Consider the following 17,243-nt stretch of genomic DNA (forward strand, 5'->3'; position numbering starts at 1 on the left):
GGACTAGGTGACTGCTGGGCCAGGTTGGGTCGCTGCTGGGCCAGGTTAGGTCGCTGCTGGGCCGGGCTGGGCACAGCAGGGCAGGGCTAGGTAGCTACTAAGCCGGGGTGGGCATAACTAGGCAGGGCTGGGCGGCTGCTAGGCAAGGGTGGGCAAAGCAGGCCAGGGCTGGGCGGCTGCTGGCCAGAGTGGACATAGCAGGGCAGGGCTGGGCGGGTGATGGGCCAGGAAGGGCAGAGCTAGGAGGCTGCTGGGCCGGGGTGGACAGAGCTGGACAGGGCTGGGCGAAGGTGGGCATAGCAGGGCAGGGCTGGGCGGTTGTTAGGCCAACGTGGGCAGGTGACTGCTCGGCCGGGTTGGGCAGGGCAGGGCAGGGCTGGGATGCGCTGGGCAGGGTAGGGCAAGACTAGGCAGCTGCTGGGCAGGGTAGGTCAGGACTAGGCAGCCGCTGGGCAGGACAGGACAGGGCTAGGCAGCCGCTGGACCGGACAGGACAGGGCTAGGCAGCCGCTGGACCGGACAGCTACTGGGCCAGGCTGGGCTGGGCAGGACTGGGTGACTGTTGGGCTGGTCACGGCAGGACAGGCCAGGCCTGAACGGTTGCTGGAATTGGCAGGGCGGCTGCCGGGTGGGGCTGGGATGGGAGGCTGCTAGAGTGGGACTGAATGGGAGGCTGTTGGGGTGGGTTTGAATGGGGGGCCGCTGGGGTGGGTTTGGCTGGGAGGCTGCTAGTTTGGGTTTGGGTTCAGGTGGGAGGCTGCTGGGCTGGTCTGGGCTGCACTGTTCTGGGCTGGGAGGCTGCTGGGCCGTGCTGCTGGTCTTGGCATGGCTGGGAGGCTGTTGAGCTGAGCTGGGTTGGGCTGGGCTGAGCTGGGATATTGCTAGGTTAGGCTGGGCTGGGCTAGGAGGCTGTTGAGCTGAGCTGGGTTGGGCTGGGCTGGGCTGGGAGACTGCTAGGTTGGGCTGGGCTGGGAGACTGCTAGGCTGGGCTGGGCTAGGAGGCTCCTGGGCAGCACTGAGCTGGGCTGGGCGCAGGTGGACTAGGCTGGGCTGTGGAGCTGCTGGTCTTGGCAGGGCAGAGCATGGCTGGATGGCTACTGGGCCAGGTTAAGCGGCTGCTGAGCCTGGCTGGTCTGGGCTGAGTTGGATTGGGCGGTTGCTTGGCTTGGTTGTGTTTGGCTGAGAGGCTACTGTTCTAGGCTGGGAGGCTGCTGGGGTGCACTTGGCTGGGAGACTGCTGAGCTGGGTTTGGCTTGACTTAGAGACTATTGAGCAGGGCTGGGCTGGGTTGGGCTTAGCTTGGCTGGGAGGCTGCTGAGCTGAGCCTGGCTTGGCTGTGAGGCTGCTGAGATGGGCTTGGCTGAGCTGGGAGGCCGCTGAGCTGGGATTGGCTTGGCATGGCTTGGTGTCTGCTGAGCATGGCTGGGCTGGTCTTAGCTTGGCTGGGAGGCTGCTGAGCTGAGCTTGGCTTGGCTGGGAGGCTGCTGAGCTGGGCTTGGCTTGACTGGGAGGTTGCTGCGCTGAGCTTGGCTTGGCTGGGAGGCTGCTGGGCTCAGCTGGGCTTGGCTGGGCTTGGCTGGGAGGCTGCTGAGCTGGGCTGGGAGGCTGCTTAGTTGGGCTGGGAGGCTGCTCTGTGTGTGTGTGTGTGTGTGTGTATACGTATATATATATATATATATATATATATATATATATATATATATATATATATATATATACGTATATATATATATATATATATATATCAGTACAAACAACGCAAATTAGCACAAAACCCATCTAAGCATAAAAGCAGATCTTAGCACAGAGATTCTGAAAATTACCACACCCACGCACAAACACATCAAGGGCAGAACGAACAAACGCATCTTAACACAGATCTCACACAAACACACAGTTCACTCTACTCACGAAGACACAAGTAAAAACAAACACATCTAAATAAGCACAAGCATATCTAAACAACACACACGTGAATATAAGCACAAACCCCAGTGGTTACTTCAGAAGATAGTTAGCAAAATGATCCACACAAAGAAGAGGCTTTCAAAAAAGTCTACTGAAAAATGATTGAGAAAAACTGATATTAAACCTGTGTGCTCACTCGTCCGTTGTCTAAGTCCTTCCCTCCTGTGATGGACGTTCGAGCTTTGGCCTTCATTGCGTCCGACAGACTGAGCTAAAAAGAGAGTGACAGATATAAGATGAGGGAAAGGAGTAGAAGTACTTTATTTAAAGGCGAGAGTAGCAATGAGCTGAGTGCATTGTCAAGGGGTGATACTGAGACATTTTATATGTCTATGGATGTATATCCTCTCTCTCGCTGTGTGTGTGTGTGTGTGTGTGTGTGTGTGTGTGTGTGTGTGTGTGTGTGTGTGTGTGTGTGTGTGTGTGTGTGTCCTCCCAACTTTTTTTTTTTCCAGGGAAAATGAAATTCTGCAGAGTAAACCTCCGCCCCAGTTAGGTTTAAGGCAAAATGAGCTCAGTGAAAATCCCGATCTACTCCAGGAACAAAAAGGGGAAGGTCTGTAGAGCCCCACATACCAAGTGTATATAAGGATTTTTAGGTTTACACTCAACATGGGAAGGGTTACTGGAGTGGGTGGTGCGGGTGGGAGAGTACTTCAGATGAAATGGTGTAAGTCGATGGGTGGTGCAGGTGGATGGTGGGTGATGCAGGAGGATGGTGGGTGATGCAGAAGGGTGGTGGTGCAGGAGGGTGATGCAGGAGGGAGGTGGTGCATGTGGATGGGTGGTGGTGCAGGTGGGTGGATGGGTGGTGGTGCAGGTGGATGGATGAGTGGTGATGCAGTTGGGTGGATGGTGGGTGATAAAGGTGAATGGGCAGTGGTGCAGGTGGATGGGTGGTGATGCAAGTGGATGGTGGGTGGTACAAGTGGGTGGGTGCATGGGTGGGTGGGTAGTGCAGGTGGGTGGCTGATGGCTGGTGCAGGTTTATGGGTGGATGGTGCAGGTTTGTGGGTGGATGGGTGGCTGGTGCAGGTGGGTGGGTGGTGGTGCAGATGGGTGGTGGGTGATGCAAGTGGTTGGATGGGTGTTGCAGATGCTACAGGTGGTGGGTGTTGCAGTTGGATGGTGGATGTACAGGTGGGTGGGTGGTGCAACTGGGTGGTTGGTGCAGGTGGATGGTGGATGGTGCACGTGGATGGTGGTTGGTGCACATGGATGGTGGGTGGTGCATGTGGATGGTGGATGTACAGGTGAAGAGGGTGTGAAGGTGGGTGGGTAGTACAGGTGAAGAGGGTGTGAAGGTGGGTGGGTAGTGCAAGTGGACGGGTGGTGCTCGTGGGGGGGTGGAGGCGGGGTGGTGGTCAAACGGGTGGGTGGTGAAGGTGGATAGGTGGTGTAGGCATCTGAGCTGTGCATGTGGGTGGGTAATGCAGGTGGGTGGGTGGTGGAAGGGGGTGTGTGGTCCAGGCAGGTGGGTGGTTGGGTGGGTGGAGCAGGTGGATGGCGGGTGTTGTAAGTGGATGGATGGTGGTGATGAAGGTTGATGGGTGGTGATGCAAGTAGAAGAGTGGTGGTGCAGGTGTATGGTGGGTGATGCAGGTGGGTGGATTGTGGGTTGTGAAGGTGGATGGACTGTTGTGAACGCGAATGGGTGGTGATGCAAGTGGATGGTGGTTGGTGCAAGTGTGTGGGTGAGTGGGTTGGTGGTTGGTGCAGCTGGGTGGGTAGTGGAGGTGGTGGATGGTGGCGGGTGCAAGTGAGTTGGTGTCAGGGTTTGTAGGTGGGTGGTGCCGGTGGGTGGGAGGCTCGTGCAGGTGGATGGTGGGTGGTGCAGGTGGATGGTGAGTGGTGCATGTGGATGGTGGGTGGTGCAGGTGGATGGTGAGTGGTGCAGGTGGATGGTGGATGTACATGTAAATGGGTGGTGCAGGTGGGTAGGTGGTGAAAGTGGGTAGGTGATGAAGGTGGACGGGTGGTGCAGGTGGATGGCTGGTGGTGTAGATTGATTGTGGATGTACAAGCGAATGGCTGATGCAGGTGGGTGGGTGGTGCATGTGCGTGGATGGTGCATGTGAGTGGGTGGAAGTGTGTGGGTGAGTGGGTTGGTGGTTGGTGCAGCTGGGTGGGTAGTGGAGGTGGTGGATGGTGGCGGGTGCAAGTGAGTTGGTGTCTGGGTTTGTAGGTGGGTGGTGCCGGTGGGTGGGAGGCTCGTGCAGGTGGATGGTGGGTGGTGCAGGTGGATGGTGAGTGGTGCAGGTGGATGGTGGGTGGTGCAGGTGGATGGTGAGTGGTGCAGGTGGATGGTGAGTGGTGCAGGTGGGTGGGTGGGTGGTGCAGGTGGATGGTGGATGTACATGTAAATGGGTGGTGCAGGTGGGTAGGTGGTGAAAGTGGGTAGGTGATGAAGGTGGACGGGTGGTGCAGGTGGATGGCGGGTGGTGCAGGTGGATGGCTGGTGGTGTAGATTGATTGTGGATGCACAAGCGAATGGCTGATGCAGGTGGGTGGGTGGTGCATGTGCGTGGATGGTGCATGTGAGTGGGTGGTGCAAGTAGATGGGTGATGGAAGTGGATGGGTGGTGCTGGTGGATGGGTGGTGGAGGCGGGTGGGTGGTGGATGCGGGTGGGTGGTCAGAAAAGGTGGGTGGTGCAGGTAGGTGCGAGGTGCAGGTAGGTGCGAGGTGCAGGTATGTGGGTGGGGAATGTAGGTGGATGGGTTATGGAGGTGAGTGGGTGTGTAGTTCAGGTGTGTGGGTGGTTAGGTGGGTGTTGCAAGTGGATGGTGAGAGGTGCTGGTGAAGAGTGAGTGCTTCAGGTGAATGGTGGGTGCTGTAGGTGGATGGGTGCTGGTGCAGGTGGATGGGTGCTGGTGCAGGTGGATGGGTGCTGGTGTGGGTGGATGAGTGGTGATGCAGGTGGATGGGTGATGATGCAGGTGGATGGATGGTGGAGGAGGGTGGGTGGGAGGGAGATGCATGAGGGTGGGTGGGTGGGTGGTAGATGCAGGAGGGTGAGTGATGCAGGATGGTGGTGCAGATGGGTGGGTAGGTGGTGCAGGTGGGTGGGTGGATGGCCCAGATGGATGGCGGTTGGTGCAGGTACATGAGCGGTGTAGGCAAGTGAGTGGTGCAGGCAGGTGGGTGGTGCAGGTAGATGGGTGGTGTAGGCAAGTGGGTGGTGTAGGCAAGTGGGTGGTGCAGGCAGGGGGGGGTGATGCAGGCACCGGGGGTGATGCAGGCACCGGGGGTGGGGCAGGTGGATGGGTGGTGTAGGTGGATGGGTTGTGCAGGTGGATGGGTGGTGTACATTAGTGGGTAATGAAAACAGATGGCTGTTGCAAATGGGTGGGTGGTGGACGTGGGAGGATAGTGCAGGTGGGAGGTTGGGGGGTCCAGGAGGATGGTGGGTGGTGCAGGTGAGTGGGTGGGTGGTGCAGGTGAGTGGGTGGGTTGTGTGGGTGGATGGTGGATGCAGGCTACAGGCAAATGGGTGGTGTAGGTTGGTAGGTGGTGAAGGTGGATGGGTGGTGCAGGTGGATGGCGGGTGATGCAGATTGATGGTGGATGTACAGGTGAATGGGTGGTGATGGTGGATGGGTGGTGCAGGTGGATGGCGGGTGGTGCAGACTGATGGTGGATGTACAGGTGAATGGGTGGTGCAGGTGGGTGGGCAGTGCAGATGGGTGGCTGGTGGCTGGTGCAGGTGGGTGGCTGGTGGCTGGTGCAGGTGGGTGGGTGGTTCGTGCAGGTGGGTGTTGCAGGTGAGCGGGTCGGTGATTTGGGTGGATGGTGGATGTACAGGTAAATGGGTGGTGCAGGTGGGTAGGTGGTGCAGGTGGATGGCGGGTGGTGCAGATTGATGGTGGATATACAGGTGAATGGCTGGTGCAGCTGGGTGGGTGGTGCAGATTGATGGTGGATGTACAGGTGAATAGCTGGTGCAAGTGGGTGAGTGGTGCAGGTGGGTGGGTGGTGCAGGTGGATGGCGGGTGGTGCAGCCTGATGGTGGATATACAGGTGAATGGCTGGTGCAGGTAGGTGAGTGGTGCAGGTGGGTGGGTGGTGCGGGTGGATGGCGGGTGGTGCAGCCTGATGGTGGATATACAGGTGAATGGCTGGTGCAGGTGGGTAGGTTGTGCAGGTGGATTGCAGGTGGTGCAGATAGATGGTGGATGTACAGGTGAATGGGTGGTGCAGGTGGGTGGGTGGTGCAGGTGGGTGGGTGGTGCATGTGTATGGCTGGTGCAAGTGGATGGGTGGTGCTGGTAGATGGGTGGTGCTGGTAGATGGGTGGCCAGACAGGTGGGTTGTGCAGGTAGGTGGGTGGTACAGGTAGGTTTGTGGTGTAGGTGGGTGGGGAATATAGGTGGATGGGTGATGGAGGTGGATGGGTGATGGAGGTGAGTGGGTGGTGGAAGTGGGTGTGTGGTCCAGGTGTGTGAGTGGTTAGGTGGGTGTTGCAGGTGGATGGTGAGAGTGCTGTAGGTGAATGGTGGATGCTGTAGGTGGATGGGTGGTGTTGCAGGTGTCTGGGTGGTGGTGCAGGGAAATGGGTGGTGGAGCAGGTGGACGGGTGCTGGTGTGGATGGATGGGTGGTGCACGTGGGTGCGTGGGTGGGTGTGGTGCAGGAGGGTGGGTGGGTGGGTGGGAGGTGCATGTGGGTAAGTGATGCAGGTAGGTGGATGGTGCAGGTAGGTAAGTGGTGAAGGTGGGTGGGTGAGTGGTCCAGGTGGATGGCGGGTGGTACAGGTAGATGGCTGGAGTAGCCTAGTGAGTAGTGCAGGCGGGAGGGGGGAGGTGGTTGGGTGGTGTAGGTGGATGGGTTGTGAAGGTGGATGGGTGGTGTAGTGGATGGGTGATGTACTGTACGTCGGTGGGTAGTGTAAATAGATAGATGTTGCAGGTGAGTGGGTGTTGAAAGTGTGAGGATTGTGCAGGTGGGAGGAAGGGTGGGTGATGCAGGTGGGTGAGTGATGCAAGTGGGAAGTGTAGATGGGTGGGGGGGGTCCAGGTGGATGGTGGGTGATGCAGGTTGACGGGTGATATAGGCAGGTGGGTGGATGGATGCTGGTGCAACTGGGTTGGTGGTGCAGGTGGGTGGGTGGGTGGTGCTGGTGGGTGGATGGTGCAGGTAGATGCTGGGTGGTGATGGATGGTGGGTAGTGCAGGTGGATGGGCGGTGGTGCAGGTGGATGGTGGGTGGTGGAGGTGGATGGTGGGTGGTGGAGGTGGATGGTGAATGGTGCATGTGGGTGGGTTGGTGGTGCATGTGGATGGGTGAGTGGATGGATGGGTGGTGGATGTACCGTTGAATGGGTGGTGCAGGTGGATGGGTGGTGCAGGTAGACGGGTGGTGCAGGAGGATGGGTGGTGCTCGCGGGTGGGTGGTGCAAGCAAGGGGGGGTTGCAAGCGAGTGGGTGGTCAAATGGGTGGGTGATGCAAACGAGTTGGTGGTCAGATGGGTGTGGTGTAGATGACTAGGTGGTGTAGGTGTTGGGCAGGTAGATGGGTGGTGGAAGTGGGTTGGTGGTCCAGGTGGGTGGATGGGTAGTGCAGGAGAATTGGAGATGTAGGTGGGTAAGTGATGGAAGTGGGTGGGTAGTCCAGGTGGGTGGTTGGTGCAGGTGGATGGTGGGTGGAGTAGGTGGGTGGGTGGTGTAGGTGGTTGGGTGATGGTGGAGGTGGTTTGGTGGAGATGCAGGCGATTGGGTGGTGCAGGCGGTTGGGTGGTACAGGTGGGTGGGTGGTGCAGGTGGATGGTGGGTGGTCCAGGTGGATAGGTGGTGCATTTGAGTGGGTGGGGCAGGTGGATGGGTGGTGTAGATGGATGACTTGTGCAGGTGGGTGGGTGGTGTAGGTAGATGAGTAGTGCAGGTAGATGGTTGATGCAGATGGGTGCGTTCTGGAAGTGGGTGGGTGGAGCAGGTGGAAGAAAGGGTGGGCGGTGCAGGTGGAAGAAAGGGTGGGTGATGCAGGTGGGTGGGTAGTGCAAATGGATGGATAGTGGAAGATGCAGGTGCGTGGATGGATGCTGGTGCATGTGGGTGGGTGGTGGTGCCAGTGGCTGGGAGGATGGTGCAGGTGGTTGGGTGGGTGGTGCAGGAGGATGGGTGGTGCAGGAGGATGGGTGGTGCAGGAGGATGGGTGGTGCAAGCTGGTGAGTGGTCAGGCGGGTGGGTAGTCAGGCGGGTGGGTGGTCAGACAGGTGGGTGGGGGGGGGGTGTTGTAGTTAGATGGGTTGTGGAGGTGGATAGGTGGTGTAAGTGGGTGGTCCAGGTGGGTGGGTGGATGGGTGGTGCAGGTAGGTGGTGTAGGTGGGTGGGTAATGAAGGTGAATGGGTAGTGGTGCAGGTGGATGGGCGGTGGTGCAGCTGGATGGCTGACGGTGCAGGTGGTTGGGTGGTGATGCAAGTGGATGGGTGGTTGTACCTGTGAATGGGTGGTGATGATGGATGGGTGGCGGTGCAGGCGGATGGGTGTTGGTGCAGACAGTTGGGTGGTGCAGGTGGATGGGTGTTTTACTGTTGATGGATGGGTTGTGTAGGTGGATGGGTTGTACAGGTGGGCCGGTAGGTTGTGGCGGTGGATGGGTCACTGGCACAGGTGGGTGGGCAGGTGGGTGGGTGGTGGAAGTGGGTGGGTGGTTGGTGGTGCAGGTGGATGGCGGGTGGTGCAGGTGGATGGCTGGTGATGCAGGTGGATGGCAGGTGGTGTAGGTGGATGGTTGGTAGTGTAGTGTAGGTGGATGGTTGGTAGTGTAGTGTAGGTGGATGGTTGGTAGTGTAGGTGGATGGGTGGTGGTGCAGGTGGATGGCGGGTGGTGCAGGTGGATGGCGGGTGGTGTAGGTGGATGGATGGTTCGTAGTGTAGTGTAGGTGGATGGTTGGTAGTGTAGGTGGATGGGTGGTGGTGCAGGCTGTTGGGTGGAGGTGCAGGTGAATGGGTGGTGATGCAGGTGGATGGATGGTGGTGCAGGAAGTTGGGTGATGTAGGTGAATGGGTGGTGCTGGCGGAAGGGTGGTGGTGCAGGTGAATGGGTCGTGCAGGTGGGTGGATGGATGAGTGGTGCAGGTTGGTGGGTGGGTGGTGCATGGGGTGGGTGGGTGGGTGGTGCAGGTGAATGATAGGTGATGCAGGTGCGTGGGTAACGCAGATGGATGAGTGGTGCAAGTCGATGAAATGTGCAGGTAAAGGGGTAGTGCAGACGGGTGTGTGGCGCAGGCGCGTGGGTGGTGCAGGTGGGTGGGTGGTGGTGGATGAGTGGTGTTTGTTGAATGGGTTGTGCAGGTGGATGGGTGGTGAAGGAGGATGGGTGATCCAGGTGGGTGGGTGGCGCAGGTGGGTGGGAGGGTGGGTGGCGCAGGTGGGTGGGAGGGTGGGTGGCGCAGGTGGGTGGGAGAGTGGGTGGCGCAGGTGGATGGTGTGTGGTGCAGATGTATGGTGGGTGGTGCAGGTGGAAGGTACGTGGTTCAGGTGGATGGGTAGTGGTGCAGGTAGGTGGGTGATGATGCAGTTGGGTGAGTGGTGGTTCAGGTGGATTTGTGGTGGTGCAGGTGGATTTGTGGTGGTGCAGGTGGAAGGTGGGTGGTTCAGGTGGATTTATGGTGGTGCAGGTGGATTTGTGGTGGTGCAGGTGGATGGGTGGTGGTGCAGGAGGATGGTGAGTGGCTCAGGTGGATGGGTGGTGGTTCAGGTGGATGGGCGGTGGTTCAGGTGGTTGGGTTGTGATGCAGGTGGATGGGTGGTGATGCATGTGGATGGGTGGCTGTGCTGATGAATGGGTGGTGATGACGGCGGATGGGTGGTGGTACAGACAGTTGGGTGTTGTAGGTGGATGGATGATGCAGGTGGGTCGGTGGGTGGGTGGAGGAAGTGGGTGGGTGGCACAGGTCAGTGGGTGGTATATATGGGTTGGTGGGTGGATGGTGCAGGTGGGTGGGTGGATGGTGCAGGTGGATGGGTGGATGGTGCAGGTGGATGGTGAGGGGTGCAGGTGAATGGTAAGGAGTGCTGGTGGATGGTGGGTGGTGCAGGTGGATGGTGGGTGGCGCAGGTGGATGGGTGGTGTTGGTGGATTGGTGGTGTGAGTGGATGGGTAGTACAGGTGGGTGGGTAGTGTTGGTGGATGGATGGTGCAGGTGGGTGGGTGGTGTAGGTGGAAGGATGGTGCACGCAGGTGGGTGGTGCAGGTGGATGGTGAGTGGTGCAGGTAGATGGATGGTTCAGGTGGATGGGTGGTGCAAGTGGATGGGTGGTGCAAGTGGATTTGTAGTGCAGGCAGGTGGGTGGTGCAGGTGAGTGGGTTGTGCACTGGTGCAGGTGGATGGGTGGTACAAGTGGATGGTGGGTTGTACAGGTGGATAGTGGGTGGTGTTGGTGGATAGGTGGTGCACGTGGATGGGTGGTAGTGCAGGTAGATGCATGGTACAGACGGGTGAGTGGCAATGTCAGGACTCCATATTATAAATACAAATCATAATAGATAGATAGATAGATAGATAGACAGATAGAAGCAGCAAGTCAGGGGATGAGATAGGTAGTGTGTCAGCGAGAATCGAGCAATGGTAAACATGCTTACACATTCTAACTCAAGGAATGCTTGATAGGCACACGAACAGTGCCTCGTGACCATACACACATACTCACACACAGGCTTCTAGAAACTTCACATCAGTTTATTCCACGTGACACAACCCCTGCTAAAATGAGAATATAGGAATTAGATGGTATAATTAAATCATTGGTTAGATGGGCGGGAAAAACTGATAAATCAGTACTGTTACCTGGGTCTCTAATTATGGAGGCTGGGGCTGGTGGTGTGAGTGGATGTATACACTCATCTGTTTGCGTAAGTTTGTTTAAGCTTTTAATATTACCAACTCTTTTTGGTTCTCTTTTACTAATTGGTGAGGGCTCTGATGGTGTTCCTCTATGAATTCATTGTCAAAGTCTATTCCATTCATTTGTGGGAGTAAAGTTATTTTCTCTGTTCTCATGCATCTTAAGCCCAGTAACATATGAGCTTTAATTGCTTAGTTTTCAACGATATAGAAAAATGCAGAGATTGGTCTTGTAGTCTCTGTGAAACTGATGTTTAACCTTATCATACCTTTTACTGCGATTTTTTTTCCATCTACTGTATATAAATCTAAATCAGATTCTTCCAGAAAAGTTACTTTCTTCTTATTTCTAAAAATTCTATTTATTTCTTCTTGTGTTATTAAGTTCACTGGAGAGCATGTGTCTAAAAATAAGGAAACGTTTTGATCCTCACATACAGCTGGTATCAAGATACACTCATTTCCCAACATGCCTCCTATGTGAATTTTAGACTTGCTTTTCTTTAAGCTTGTTCGTTTTTTGTCATGACTTGGTCTTCCCCCGATTTGAACACAGACACTAATTTTTCTACTGTTTTGCAGTTACTGGTCCAGTGCCCTTGGCACTTATGATGTCTACAGAAGGGACCAAATCCTTGTGTCTTTTGTCTATCTTCTTTTGCTTTGATAAAGCATTCATTCCTAGTGTGTCCTGGTTTTGCACAATAATGACACAGAATGGACCTATCTCATTTTAGCAGGGGTTGTGTCACGTGGAATAAACTGATGTGAAGTTTCTAGAAGCCTGTGTGTATGTGTGTGTATGGTCACGAGGCATTGTTCGTGTGCCTATCAAGCATTCCTTGAGTTAGAGTGTGTAAGCATGTTTACCATTGCTCGATTCTCGCTGACACGCTACCTATCTCATCCCCTGACTTGCTGCTTCTGTCTGTCTATCTATCTTTCTATCGATCTATCTATTATGATTTGTATTTATAATATGGAGTCCTGACAGTGCAAGGAGGTTGGTGGTGCAGGTGGGTGGATGGTGTAGGTGGATGAGTGTTGTAGGTGAGTGAGTGGTGTAGGTGGATGACTGGTGTGGGTGGCTGGGTGGTTTGGGTGGATGGGTGTTGCAAATGGGTGGACAGTGCAGGTGGATGGGACGATGAAGATGGATAGGTGGTGTAGATGAGAGGGTGGGGTAAATGGGAGGGTGGTGTAAGTGGATGGGAGTGGTGTAGGTGGATGAGAGAGTGGTGTAAATGGACAGGTGTACAGCAGATGAATGGGAGAGTGGTGTAGGTGGATGGGAAAGTGGTGTAGGTGGATGGGAGGGTGGTGCAGGTGAATAGGTGTAGATGGATAAGTGGTGTAGATGGGAGGGTGGTGTAGGTGGATAGGAGGATGGTGTAGGTAAATGAGAGGGTGGTGTGGGCAGATGTGAGGGTGGTGTAGGTAAATGGTAAGGTGGTGTAGGTGGATGGGAGGGTGGTGGTGGTGGACGGGAGGGTGGTGTACATGGGATGGTAGGTGACCTACATGGGTGGGTGGCTTAGATAGGTGGGTAGCATAGATGGGTGAGTGGCGTGAATGAGTGGGTGGCGTAGGTGGGTGGGTGGTGTAACTTATCAGCTGATGTGAATAAAAAGTACAGCATTATAAATGCTGTACTTTTTAAATGGAGGAAAAAAAAAAGCATAAAGATAAATTCCACCCAAGGCAGGCGTTAGACAGAGTGAGACCAGTTAATATCTGTATTTACACCTGGACGGTGGGAGGGGCTACATCCCCCAAAATAATCCTACTGTTAACATGACAAGGATTGCTAGTGCGGGTATGTGGCGTAATAGGAGGGTAGTGTCGGTGGGTGGGTAGAGTAGGTGGGTGGGTGGTATGGTATAAGTGAGAGGACGGTATAGGTGCGTGGTAGGGCGGTGTAGGTGGGTGGGTGGTAAAAGTGGGAAGTTGGTATATGTGGGTGGGACTGGTGGGAGGCATGTATTGATAGGAGTAGGTATAGGTGGGTGGATGGTATAGGTAGGAGGGTGGTACAGGTAGATGGGTGGTATAGGTAGGAGGGTGGTATAGATGGTGGGTGTTACAGGTGGGAGGGTGGTATAGGTAGGAGGGTAGTATTGGTGGGTGGGCAGTATAAGTGGGAGGGTGGTATAGGCAGGTGGGTGGTATAGGCAGGTGGGTGGTATAGGTAGGTGGGTGGTATAGGCAGGTGGGTGGTATAAGTGGGAGGGTGGTATAGGTTGGTGGGTGGTATAGGTTGGTGGGTAGTATAGGTTGGTGGGTGGTAGAGGTTGGTGGGTGGTATAGGTTGGTGGGTGGTATAGGTTGGTGGGTGGTATAGGTTGGTGAGTGGTACAGGTGAGGGGGTGGTATAGGTGAGAGGGTGGTAAAGGTGAAAGGATGGTATACGTGAGAGGATGGTATAGGTGAGAGGATGGTATAGCTGAAAGGGTGGCATAGTTCAAAAGGTGGTACAGTTGAGAGGGTGGTATAGGTGAGGGGGTGGTATAGGTGAGGGAGTGGTGTCAGCATTTAATTTCTATTGGGTGAGTGATGCTTTGAGTGTGAGGGTGAAACAGGTGAAAGACTCGAGCAGGCTGGTGGGTGATGTAGGTGACAGTATGGTATAACTCATATCAGCTGAAGTGAATAAAAAGGATAACATTATGCTGTAATAAGATAAAGGGACATAGGGGAACGTGAGGTACGTAGGCTACTAGTAACAGTCGTCGTGATGACTTATGTCGATGATGATGAGTGATGATATTAGCTGTGGCGATAATTATATAGATTATTTACCTAACGACAAATTTTGGACAGTGATATACATCCACCTGGTTCAGGTTTTGGACAGGCTATGACTCCTGCAGGGTAGGGGATGCCCTGGGATTTGTGGCACTGCCAGTATGTATAGTCAGCCAAAAAAGTCATGTCTTCATTCCACCCGCAAATATTCGAACAGATAAGTGGAAGCAGCAGGGATAGCTTCACAAGTCTTGTAACTGTGTCAGATCAGACGGTGGTGGGGGTGAGTGAATTGGGGGTGGGAAGTGGGGTGTGTGTGTGCTGTAATTATTGTTGGCAGTGTAATCTGTAATTTTTGTTGGCAGTGTAGTCTAGCAATACACCGCACAGTAAAGGCGCTAAATTTGATATTACGCCTAATTTAATATTTGTAAATAGTGAAATTTATCGTTAACCTGAAATAATGCCTATAACATGTAGCCAAACAAGCGTTAGCGGAAATGACGAAGTTCTACCCCCCCTCCCCACCTTCCTGTCACACCCTCTCCGCCGGGCATTACTTAACCACATAACATGGGAATAAAGAACAGACAGCTGTGTTCTTGTATGGTTACCTTCTGAACATGACAGGATATATTACATACCATTACCATGTGTGGTATGGCACAGAGGCATGCGGTGCCTTCACTGTAATAACGAGAAAAGCATTTGTTTCCACAAGAGGTTAATGTTTTGGTAAAGGGGTAAGGGAAACCTGGCCACAGGTGTTACGCACTGTGATGACACCCAGATATACACCCATCAGCATACAGTCATAGCTTCACAGTCATTCAGTTATCTATATTGGGCGACAGGAAAATTAGAGGGGAGATTCATGTTGTCACTAATAAATGTTGTTTTATATTATCACAACCATGACGTTCCATTAAATTCCAAACACTCGTTATGAAACGTACTCCACATTCATTCCGTCCTCTGAAGTATTCCAAATAGCAGAGATGAATTAGACATGACAGCCCACGTATATTAAACTGCAGTATATTTTGATTACATGTAAACTCATGATGATGCATATGTAGACATTTAGAGACATATTATTGATAAAAATTGACTATAACCCTATTACCCAGTACGTTATTCCCAATAGCTTCCACCCTTCGGTAATGCATGGTATATAAAACATGACAGCACACACCCTCCACTACCCCACCTCTATCCCCAATCCACTCACCTCCATCACCGTCTGGTCTGACGCAGTTGCCAGACTTGTGATGCTATCCCTGCTGCTTCCACTTATCTGTTCGAATATTTACGGGGTTCGGAACGAAGACACGACTTTTTTGGCTGACTATACCATAGTCACTGTTATTTAACCCAACATCTTATCCTTGGTAGTATATATATATATATATATATATATATATATATATATATATATATATATATATATATATATATATATTGTTACGGAACAGAGAAAGATAATGTACACTTTAAGTGAGAATACTAAGAGTCACTACTGTCCCGTAAAGTTCCAGGTTCAAAACAAAAGAGTTAGGTAAAATTACAAGTTAAAGTTTAATGCTCAAACTAACAACAAAACATTCAGGACTCATAAGGATAATGTAATGGCAAAAAACAGGTTAAATATATGGTTAACTGCAATAGCCTCTATTAACACGAAATTAGCAAGAGTAAATTTACCTAAGTCAGCCCTGATAAAATGAAAATACACTGGGTAATGCTCAGTTAATGCAGGATAAATTATTACAGATACAAAATAATATTAAAACTGGCTGACAAAATGAATCCTACATAAATTACAAAAATTTTACTAGGCCCACAAATCAACACCTTATGCTACACAGCACAAGAACAAAATGCAATAACACTTATACTCAAATTACACAGCTGCTAGATGGTTGGAGACTTCCGGAGCACTCACAATAATAATAACGGTACAGGGGAGGACAGAGATGTGAACAAAATGAGGAGTAGATCTAAGTGGCAATGATGCAGAGACTGAGCTCATTATATAGGGGCCAGCAGAGCTTGATACAACTTGTAAGAAGGACGCGCAAATGAAGCCATGGGGACAAAGAGTTGACAATCCCGCTCTGAACAACATAAAGAACGACTTACTCTACTATAACGGTAGAAGGGGGGGACTGAGGCAGAACACGCTCGTGATCAAACATGCAGCATACTGTGCGTTAAAATTACACAAAGGATGATGAAATCATAGGCTATGTAACACCTCCCCCACAAAGAAAAAGAAATTTACAAAGGAAATTTCTTATTACTCTAAAACAATCTGTCTAAAGTCTAGATAAGCAATCTGCAATAACATTTTCTTTCCTAGTGTTACAAAACATGAGATCTCCCTAGCACGTTCAGTCATAGGTACTTGCCAGTATCCCTTTAACAAATCAAACTTACTTATGTACCTAGCCTTTCCGATCTTGTCTATGCAATCTTCCACGCGAGGGAGAGGGTAAGTGTCTGTTTTGGTGATCTGATTAACACGTCTGTAGTCGATGCAAAGCCGCTGTGACCCACCTGGCTTAGGGACTAGAGTGACAGGAGAACTCCACTCGCTCTGACAGGCCTCAATCATCTTGTGGTCCAACAAGTAGCCAAGCTCCTTCTCGATGAGAGGAACTTTCACTGGGTTCACACGGTAAGGAGGCAATTTAATTGCCTTTGCGTCTCCAACATCGACATCATGTATCAACACAGTGGTTCTTCCTGGAGTGGCACGGAACACTTGCGGGTACTCCTGCAGTAATGCCGAAAACTCCTGCCTTTCCTCGGGAGGTAGATGAGAAAGCTTAGTCTGGAGATCATTCATGATATCAGGATTCTTCCCCAAACTATCACTCAGGCTTATACTGCATGGGAGAGCTTCACTTGCAGACTCGGGTGGAACAGCTACAGTGCAGACTGGATTATTTTCGTCCCGCCTGTGATATAACTTTAGCATGTTGATGTGACAAAGTTGCTTGTTCTTTCTACGATCTGGTGTGGCGATGACATAGTTGACATCACTGAGTTTCTTCTCCACGAAATAAGGACCACTAAACTTGGCTTGAAGAGGTTGCCCATGCACTGGTAGCAGAATCAAAACCTGATCTCCTGGCTGAAAGTGGCGTAACCTGGACTTCTTATCATACCAAGTCTTCATCTTCTGAGCAGCTCCTAAATTCTCTCTCGCCAGTTGTAAAGCAGTGGACAGCCGTTCTTTGAACTTCATCACATACTCCAGCAGGTTGACGTCATCTTCCTCCGACAGCCAGCATTCCTTGAGTAACTTAAGGAGTCCTCTTACTTCATGGCCAAACAGTAGTTCAAAAGGTGAGAAGCCCAGTGATTCATTTGGAGATTCTCTTGCAGCAAACACAACAAATGGAAGACCTTTATCCCAGTCTTTCTGATGTTCCAAACAGTATTTCTTGAGCATCGATTTGAGTGTTTGATGATATCTCTCCAACGCTCCTTGGGTCTGGGGATGGTAAGCTGAAGACGTGATCTGGGTGATGCCCAACTCTTTCAGAGACTGCTTGAAAACGTTTGACATGAAATTACTTCCCCGGTCTGACTGTACCTCCTTGGGCAGACCAAACTTTGTGAAGAACCCTAGCATTTCCTTAACCACGTTCTTTGCTGAGATATTTCTAAGTGGAATG

The 17,243-nt window shown here is 52.5% G+C and overlaps 1 protein-coding gene across 1 annotated transcript in view; it reads right to left on the minus strand.

The window, feature by feature from the left end:
* Nucleotides 1-468: 468 nt before the first annotated feature.
* The window catches only part of LOC145414087 (glutamate receptor 1-like), a 234,664-nt gene continuing 217,889 nt past the window's right edge, over nucleotides 469-17,243 (minus strand). Inside the window, exons 17-19 of the mRNA XM_080283682.1 lie at nucleotides 2,093-2,179; nucleotides 1,125-1,587; nucleotides 469-1,058 (exon numbers count right to left, since the gene is read on the minus strand). Of these exons, the coding sequence (XP_080139808.1) occupies nucleotides 469-1,058; nucleotides 1,125-1,587; nucleotides 2,093-2,179 (1,140 nt within the window). The remainder of the gene's footprint in view (nucleotides 1,059-1,124; nucleotides 1,588-2,092; nucleotides 2,180-17,243) is intronic.

The sequence above is a fragment of the Coenobita brevimanus genome, chromosome 1 (assembly GCF_032717465.1).
Source record: "Coenobita brevimanus isolate Jiangsu-jjx chromosome 1, ASM3271746v2, whole genome shotgun sequence".
NCBI classification, from domain to species: Eukaryota; Metazoa; Arthropoda; class Malacostraca; order Decapoda; family Coenobitidae; genus Coenobita; species Coenobita brevimanus.